The sequence below is a fragment of the Dipteris shenzhenensis genome, chromosome 30, assembly GCF_047967505.1.
Source record: "Dipteris shenzhenensis isolate YYH24624 ecotype China chromosome 30, Dip_SZ_1.0, whole genome shotgun sequence".
Classification (NCBI taxonomy): domain Eukaryota; kingdom Viridiplantae; phylum Streptophyta; class Polypodiopsida; order Gleicheniales; family Dipteridaceae; genus Dipteris; species Dipteris shenzhenensis.
Genome location: NC_141625.1, coordinates 15,765,263 through 15,774,936, shown reverse-complemented (window position 1 = coordinate 15,774,936; position 9,674 = coordinate 15,765,263). Strand labels below are relative to the sequence as shown.

At 44.4% G+C, this 9,674-nt stretch overlaps 1 protein-coding gene across 1 annotated transcript; it reads right to left on the bottom strand.

Moving 5' to 3' along the window:
• Positions 1 to 480: 480 nt before the first annotated feature.
• LOC147881762 (uncharacterized) lies at positions 481 to 4,675 on the bottom strand. The gene is made up of 9 exons (XM_087401751.1): positions 4,395 to 4,675; positions 3,367 to 4,285; positions 3,172 to 3,254; positions 3,003 to 3,011; positions 2,769 to 2,857; positions 2,519 to 2,592; positions 2,317 to 2,367; positions 2,132 to 2,208; positions 481 to 1,912 (listed from the first exon to the last, which is right to left on the bottom strand). The coding sequence occupies exons 1-9, from the start codon at positions 4,654 to 4,656 to the stop codon at positions 1,119 to 1,121; spliced, it is 2,358 nt and encodes a 785-aa protein (XP_087257877.1). The 5' UTR covers positions 4,657 to 4,675; the 3' UTR covers positions 481 to 1,118.
• Between the last annotated feature and the right edge of the window lie 4,999 nt (positions 4,676 to 9,674).

Here is a 9,674-nt window from a genome sequence, read left to right as displayed (position 1 = left end):
AGGGTGTTTTACAAGGATGGTACCCCTCATTAGGAGATTGATTTGCCCTAGGAAACTCGTAAGGAGCCAAAACGTCAAATTGTTAGACTCATTCCAAATACGGTTCTAGGTGTTCTCTTAAACAGTGCTTATGTAACAAATAGGAGGTTTTTTCATGAGATTTTTGGATTTCGAATGAGAAAAACTATGTATCTCTAGAATTCAACGGTTCTAGGAGTCTTGGTACTCCAAGAATTGCACATTTGCAAAAATAGCTTTGTAATTCCCCAAAAAATTACCGTTGTGAGCAGAACCGTGGTCCTTAAGATGACCAGGCATCATAACCCTCACCCACGATGCACATTACAAACATCAAAAACAACGAAAAGAATTGAACCTTGTATCTTATTTTAGGCGAGAGAATTCCAGTAAGGCCGGGCGATGGAAAGAGAGCAAAAAAATTAGTGCAGCAAAAAGAATTTGCAGAGATGGAAGAAGAGGTTCTGTAAATGAAATAACAATGTGATTTAAAAACACTTACAAGAGGGCCGCTGTGCAGCAGCACAGATAAGATGGTTTGTAGTTAAAGCCGGGTGAGAGATGGATGTAGCGAGTAGATCCTCCGCAAAAAAGAGGGTTACAGGATCTCTGGAGGGTTATAGGATCTCTGAAAACCGCAAAAAACAGCTACGCCATCCTTGACTTGTTTTGGATACAATCTGCAATCTGCAAAAGAGGAACAGCTACGCCATCCTTGATTGCTTTGTACACAAAGCCAAGCGTTAAGTAGTTGTGTGTGCTTCGATTGAGATATAGTTCTTGAGCAGGACAGATGCAAGATTGCCTTGAGGTTCGAAGAAAGCAAAAAGAATCACCCAAGGGCACTCCTTGTCGTCCATTTTGGGTATGGGAGCTTTTGATCATGTGCAACGATTGTTGCTTTACTGCTAGAATTCTTTGGAGTATCCCACATACCAGGCAGGTAGGCTGACAATGTACGATCTCGTTTGGACATCAGATCGCCATAGTTTTTCTCGCAATGGTGATCTTTCGGCTTTGGATCATTCTGGGAGATACGGTTGCTTCTGTGCTGCAACATCAACCATAGACCGCAGAAACCTGCTTCCATCCATGCTTGTTTACGTCTCGTTCCATACTGCAAACATTGGCATATGCCCGCCGATTGTCCTCCCGGCGATGGTTTGTGCGTTGGAGTTCATCCATGGCGCCACTAACGCACCATCCTCAAAGCCTGCCCTCACCATCCTCATGGATTGTTGCTCCGTTGGTGCCACGTTCAGGGCTCGCGAGAATTCTCCAATTTCGAAGGACCCGGCTTTTGGGCTGCCGTTGTCGATCTCGCTCATCGAGTTTGCGGGGCTCTCAGAGCTCGACGGGTTCGCCGAGTTGCTCACCAGGGATGAAGGGCTCGATGCATTCTGTGACGAGAGGCCGCCCGCAGGTCCACACGACTGGTTCGCTTCACCGTTTGACGGATCTAGGAGTATCAAATCTTGCCGGCCCCGTTGCTCGTGAGACTGATTCTTGCTTGTAGCATCGCGATAGCTTCTTGTGGATTTGCTCTGATTTTTTTCCTGATCTTGTTTGAAGCCTGCTCGCTGCCCATCCCGATCAATACATTGCATCGGCCACTCTAACCTATTATCCGCCACAGCAGCAGATGCATTGTTGCTGCTCTCGGCCTTCTCTCCGTCTACATGACGCTCTTCCCCACTGGGTTCGCTCGCATCTTGTTCCCTGCTAACTTTGCCGAGCTCCACGTTAACTTTGGCGAGGTCCCCGACCAAGAGGGAGCTGCTCGAGCAGATACGCTTCACATCGTACCGGCTCGTCTCAAAGTTGGTGACGGCATTGACGCCTCGGAATTTAATTGCAGCGATATCATAAGCCTCAGCTGCCTCTTCCTGAGTACCTAGTGAGATTCAAATTGATGCAAAGATAAGGGCAACTCATAAAAGTCAGAAGTCGGCATTGTTAATGTATTGAAAGAATAGATACGCAAGCAGGAATCGCCAACGCCACTACAGACGATAAGGTATAGCCGTGGGACCTGAGCGTGAGGGTGGAAATGCATGCTTTATGTGAAGTTGTGAACGCAGATGCTTGCTGCAACATGAAAAACAACACTTACTGAAAGTCCCCAGGTACAAGTCCTTGTTTCCGGCTACTCTTCCGATACGAGCTTGCCACCGACCATGCTGGTGATGCCTGTTTGCATTTGCGGGGATTGAAGGCGGAACAAAATTGTCAGGGGGAATATGATACCACTATGCAAGACAGCAAGACGCAATCAGACTTCCAACTTCCAAATACTACCTTGTGACTCCTCGGTACACTGACGCTCCTCTGGAAAAACCAGTACTCTTTCTGCACACAAACCTGGAAGTGTCAAGCATACGACAACTACGTAGTACAAGGAGAGAAATTTAAAGAATCAAAGCCTGCTCTGCCGTGAGACGCTCTTGTATTCAAAACAAGGAGTCAGGACTGCCAATCTGCCAGGCGCCGGCGATCCTACCTCCTCAGAGATGCTACGTACTCCTGCCTTGTCATGTTGTTCATCTCCTCTAGTTCCTTCTCATAGGTGCTCAGCTGCATGCACAACCGTCCACATGGCACTCATAAACAATGTATTCACAACACATGCTCCAAGAATCAAATCCACGAGCTGCCCGAACACTTTTATAGTAACCCTCATCGTGCCCTTCGACCTCGTTACGAAAGGCAAGAAAAAAACACCGGTCGCATCTTCGGGTATAGTGCAATACTGGGAAATTTATGTTCGTCGTGGGACCCCAATACTTGAGAGCAGCTAGATCGTAAGCCTTGGCCGCCTTCTCTTCTGTATCGTAACCTCCTAAACAATCCGACAGGAGCTCATCTAGAGTTAGCATCAACAAGTAAAAATTGCACAGTAGAAAATTTCATGGGGAAGCATAGATGCGACAAACCCTAAAAGAAATTCTGCGGAAAAAAGCAATAGAAAGGGAAGAGATCTGTACCCAGATATACTGTTGAGGCAGGCACATCCGCGAAAGGATGGGAGGACAGGATAGAAAAAGTTATATAGTAAGAAGTTGAACCAATGAAAAACATGATGCATCCATTGACTAAAAATCGCAACGTAGACAAAAGTTGCACGCTGACTTCCGACTGAAACTTAGTTCCTACCTTGTCTACCCTTGCGTGTCTGACCCTCCTTCCTGCAGCTATTATCCCACAAATGAGCCTCATACCGTCCCGTCCACCTATGCCTGGCAAGAAGCACCTTCGACATTAGAAGTGCAGACCTAGCTGACGAACTTTCAAAGCCATCCATAGTAACGTTCACTCGACGAAAAGCATTACAAGTACACTATAACATACCTTGTCACACCGCGAAATTGAGAAGTGCGCTGCCCGAAAGTATCAATCGATTTACGGGGATTGGGTTCCCTGCTCCCAGCCACCTTGTTTGATCCTCTTTTCCTCGATTCTACGGGAATGGGCGTATCGACAGATTGTTGGAGTATAAGAGCGCTGGACTGCAACCCTGGGCTCATCGACAAAGAGAGTGACTGAAGGTCACCAACAGCATTCATAGCCGCTTTAGAGTTACAAGATGAGCTGACCGGTTCGCTCTCTGGAGAAGGATTTGGGTTCTGCCTCAGCCATGTCCCGAGAGCAGGCATTCCGAGAATGTTGCCGTTAATCCTATCGCCTGAATGTGTGCTTGCAATGGCCACCATCCCAGAACCCTGAGGTAATTGCAAGGAACAATCCGAGAAAACATCGTTTTGAGAACCCCGATTCGAAGGTAGGTGGATAGTCATATTGTGAGCTTGCGAATCCCGTTGATAATCTCGGCAAACCTTTTGTTCTTGTAAATCCATGTTGTTTCTAGTATGGATCTCGAACTCGTGCGATGAGATGGCCGACCCACCAGATCCGAAGGCGTGAAAAGATGGAGGCACTTCTCTGGTACGCCCCATCGAGAATGGCATACTGACGTTGGTTCGTGAACCCTCCCTCTCGAAGCCATGCCCGTAGTATATGTTCTCCAGAGATGCAGGCTGGGATTCGCGGTCCTCGGAGTATTGCCCTCCTAAGGACGCACCGCCCAGAAAATCCTCCAGCTTTGGGCCATCTTCTGATTTCTTTGGATGCAAAACATCCCCAACACTAACATGCTGAGCACTTTCATGAGCGCTGGCGAAGCTGGCGAGGTCTGTATTGAAGAGATACAGAGGCTGGCCAGGTTGCATGGCGCGGATTGCAAGTGGATCAAGTGTCTTAAACTGCCAATCTACGAGATGTTGGAGAGTACTGACTCGTTAGCCTCTCTTAAACAGATAAACAACGGAAAGATTTGTTAGAAGCTAGCCAGGGTATTCATGAAGCCAAAAATCACTCACCTCCGCTGTCGGAGCGAGTAAGAGCCTCCATCATGGACAAAGAGCCGTCGGGCCTTAACGGCATATCCAGCATCTGCGAACCAAAAGATCCGTTCTCACCAGAAAACTCGTAGCAGTCGGAGGCGGTGCTGTAGGGCAAATGGGGGGCAGGAACGGAGTAGGGAGCATTCACTGAAGAATTCTGAGCGTGACGAGAATCTGGCACCTCCACGGCCAAGTGAGGAGACAACGAAAACGCCAGCCAATTGCTCATAGACCTCATCGCTGACACTGATGCTTACGACCTCACGAGCAGTCGCACCTAGTTTACTGGCAAAGCAGGGCGCCGGCTCAAGATATCATCCGTCAGTGGAGCGATTGCTTGATAGCTCAGGAGCACCTAGTTTACTGAGTGCCGGCTCTTTAAACCATTCGTCAGTGGAGCGATGGCGGTGAAAGCAACGCGAAGGAAGTCGGTAGCAATTGAGACAACGACCCTAAGAAACGTGCTGGATCGTCTTCCTGCGCGGCGTTGTTATGCCATATGTACAGGATCCTCCGCTGCAAGGGGTTACTGATAGGATGACGACGAGCGGGCCGATGTGAGGCGAAGGAAGAAGGAGGTCACTGACGGTTCGAAACTGCGACTGATCATCTTCAACCATCTTCATTCTTGGAGCAAGTCGACCTAATACGAGCTGAGTAGAGAAGCAAGAAGGGAAGGGAAGAGGTGAATGATGTGTGATTTGGGATATAAGAGGGGGACCTTCGAAGGGGAGGGTGTGATCAGAAAATGGCTGACTGTATGCATAGAAGCACTGTGATCGATCGGAGAGATGAGTGACAAGGGAGGAGGGGAGGCGAGGGAGGGATGGCGAAGCGTAACGAGGTGAGGAAGAAGCTGAATGAGAAAGAGAGATCAGGGAGAGCTCGAGAGAGAGCTCGGCTCTGTGAGAATGAAAGGCTGAAAAACGTCCAAAGAACTGTTGCAGCGAAGAAGAAAACGAAGCTTGCAGTCGCAACAGAAACGAAGAAGAACTTCGAAAAAGAAGAAGAAGAAGCAACAGTCGAACTAAGACAACGTGAATAAAGGAAGAGAAGGAAGCAGGAGATGAAGACGGCGACGACGACGACGACGACGATAAAGAATTTACAGAATTTGAGAGCGCGTGAAATAATAAATAGGCGATCATTATTGCCTACTTCGAAAAGACATCAATTGCCAAATCTATCTGACCCCATTTAAACGAACGAAATAGGCACTCCAGTGCGCGCAATCTACTGTGTAAATAGTACTGCGAGGATACTAGATTCGGTTTCAATTGCGGCCATTAATTAAGCCGTTTACGTTAGGGCGGGTAAGTATGGGGGCTATATACGGGCGACGGGGATGTATACGGGGGAAAGAGGGGGGAACCGGGGGGCAAACCGGAGATTGCCGGTTACTGGTTGGTTCCGGGTTGCGTACAGTGAATGCGGGGGCAGGGGGGGGTCAGAATGGTGGTACCTTTTTTTTTTTTGGGCCAATTCTTCTTCCCGCCTGTTCTGTGGCCTAAGGGCTTTGCAGTCTGTTGAGCCTGCCAATAACACCAGAAGCAGCCTGTTGCTTGTTCCTTTTGTAAGTTGGCCGGCTGCCTGGCCCTCTCCCCGTCCCCCGTCCGGCCTCCCCCCCCCCCTCTTGCATCTGTCCCTGCCCGCTGCCCGCTGATGTGACACACACACACAAAACTTTTATTTTTATTTATTTTTACACATAAAAATTTAAAAAGTAAACATTTTCCTTTATTAATATTGTGACGATACATAAGGCTTTCTCCTCCAAGACAGAAAATTAAGGTTGCATACTACCTACACAGATTATTCGCTTGCTGTCTTTCTCCCTTCTCCCAAAGTCTTGCGTTCACAAGTCCCTCTACCCCCAACTTGCACACTCATCAACCCCTAGCCTAGGGAGAGTTCTACCTCTACCCCCAACTTACACATGCATCAACAGCTACAAGCTAGAGGGTTTCGTAGTGGAAACCTTCTCCCTTTACCCCTAACTTACGCCTCCTACCACCTCCATTTTGGAAGCATGCAATTTGCTATTGCACTCTCATCAATCTACACACTCAAAACAATGACGTGTAAAATCTTAAATTTTGTGATTTACATTTGCCATGGAAAACCAGTTTACTACAAGCTCCTAACAAGTGTTTGATAACCATCTAAACAAATATGCCAATACGTCATTGGCCAACATTGATTGCCACATCTCTAGATGCTTATAATTTATAACTTTTTGTTATGTCTTAATTTAGGTTGCTTTGTGTAATAGTGCATGTGAAAATCATATCATGGGCATTACAAAGGCAAGTCTCATCTTCACCAAAGCAAGAGCCAACCTCTATCCTTTTGTTAGGTATGCTCATTGTTAACAAAAACAAAGACCACTGCTAAGGAACTACTTGCTTCAAAATGATGCATATAATGGGGACATCCTCTTATAATTCCTATTCCGTTATAATCTCCCCCACCTTCCTCATTCTACATACCTTCATTCATGACCGAAAATGGGCTAGACAAACTCCAAGGAAAAGGGGTACTACTACATAAAAATGTCACAAACCCTTCCATGAAAAAATATATTGTAAAAATGTGTCGACCTTAATATCCCTAGTTCTAAATAGATCACAAAACATATTGAAGCTTCAAGAGAACAATGCAACAATTTTGTTCTAAGAAATTAAACCTCTCTACGCATAGAGGAGAACTTGGGGGACAATGCATGAAAACATCTAGCTTTCCTAAAATGTTTTCAAACCCACTTGACCTAGGCGATCCCCAATGGATCCACGTCATTAGCTAAATGTTTTTCCTTAAATGATTTGCACTAAATGACTACAATCAACCGCACTCAAAACCTAGTATAAATGAATGCATTTATCGACAAGTTTGTATTCTACCCTAATAGAGAATATGTAGAGAAACCGCACATTCATTGTAGCTAGAGTAGCTCACTCATGAGTTGACGTCGCACTTTTGGGACCACGTGAAGCAACCAATCCACCTAAATTTTAACCTGTGCTTTCTTTTATGCCTTCAACAAGCTGTCTGAAAAATTGTCAAGTCCTAGTTCTGGCGGTGTGGTAGGAGTCGAGGAATGGTCCACCTAGTAATCTTGGGGTATTCGGGATGAGTCCAGAGGAATGTGTTGTTGTGCTAGGGTTGGGCTCGCCTGACCCTCCTCCATTTTTGAGTCACAAAGCGGAATGACCGGATGCCATTTGTCCATCAGCTTCTTGGCTTTCTGTAACCTAGCGACTTGCTCCATAGTTGCAATCCGCACCTCTCCCTAATCGTCCCAATGCAGCCGTTTCTTTGCTAGGAGGTCACCTTTTTTTTATAGCCCTTGGACCACGTAATCTCACGAACACATCAATTGGAACTAGTGGTGGTGGCGGAGGGATTTGAAGTGTGGGTACCGACAGCTCCCCCATTGGAAAAGCAAAGGGCTTGGTCATCGACTCATCTGAGTAGGCAGACGGGGCACCAATCGTTATTAAACAAAGATGCCTAGCAATGCTTAGAATAAGTTATGTGATAGATAATAAAGAGCATATAGCAAGTTACATGAGGGGTATATTAGCTTTATAAAAAATACCTACTACATTTTATTTTTTGATTTATAACATTCAAAGTTTTTATAGGTTTTGTTGATACTTCTATCACAGGTTTTTTAGTAAATGCAGTAATTGATGTTGCAGGTTACAACTTCTAGTCACATCAAGCCACAATATAGATTAGTGCTATAATATTAAAAAGTGTGTTTCAATGCTTTGGTTCATGTTGTGCTTACTAATGAAAAGGGATCCACACATGGAAGCTTGGCACACAAGTCCAAGGAGAGTTGATTTGGCAAGCCTACAAACCAACAAAAAGATTAAGGAATTTATATACCGTTCAATGCCTTGAATTCTTCTCTTGGATGGTTAGTGAAATGGAAATAAAAAATAAGTTTTAGGCTGTCAAAGTGTGGGGTCCCTATAGCTTACTCACATTCAAGCTTCAAATACACATCCTCATTCTTTAAATCAAAAGTAAGGATCTAGTAAAGACATAACATCGTCATACAATGGACAAATTATTACTCTGTTACATTTTTTGCTCCATTCTCCATACCAAGGCTTCACCAAAGCCATTCATTTTTCCAAAAATGGTATATTGCATTTACATGGTTAAAAAGTTCCCCTTCTTTATTACTTTGTTACCATATGTTTCTCCATTCACCATACTAAGGCTTGACCAAAACCATTCACTTTTTTCAAAAAATTGTATACAGTTTGGTTTTAAAATTCCCCTTCTTGTCCTTCATAGTATGCTTAAATTAGAAAATTCATAGTTACTCAAATGTCAATAGAGCAGGCCAATTATCTTTGTGACTCCTGAAGAGTTAACTATTACAATGACTTCTAAACACTTACATTGTGATTACATAGTTTAATGGAAGAGTAGCATCACATTTATGAGCTTGTATGATTCATTCTTGTAACTAAAGTGAGTGTTTGAACCAATAAATTTAATAGTTTCTTTGCATTGCCCTTCTTCTCACAATAGGGACCCAACCAAGAAAAGCTCCAAGAGAAAGCCACATGTTTAGGATATGTTGGAAAGTGAACCCAAGGGGATGCACTAATAAGAAAACACGATATGATAGTGCATTCAAGGGGAATTTCAAAAACCCCTTAAATTTTGCATGGATAAAAAGACCCCTTTTGCTATACAAACTTATGCTTTTTCCCAATTTTCCCCAAAAAAAATTGCATGTAAATACATTTCCAAGGACTAAATTTACCTTCCCCTCCATTTGAAGTCACATGGTATACCAACAAATTTTTGGGTGAATCCCCAAGGGTGTGGGAATGTGGAGATGTGAATAGGAGGAGCTAAAATAAGTTTCAATTTGCATATAAAAGAAGACATTCTTGGATGTCGGGATGACATGCCAAAAGGATGTATGGGTTGAATAGGTATAACAAGATCAAATTTGAGATTATACCCTTTCAAATTGTATAGTGAACTTAGCTTGTATTGGAAAATGAACCCTCCTATTTCATAGGTTGTATTGTTTTTGTGAATTCATAATTTGCTCCATACATGTGCAACTATATATTCTAGTTTGCATTTTTCATTCCATGTGCCTTCTTTGACATTGATGGCTTAACTGTAATTGGTCATCCTTCCTTCTTTAGCACGCCTATAGCTTGCAAACCAATCGTAACCCTCCTTAAAAAATAAAATCCATTCTTTATGAGCTTTAAT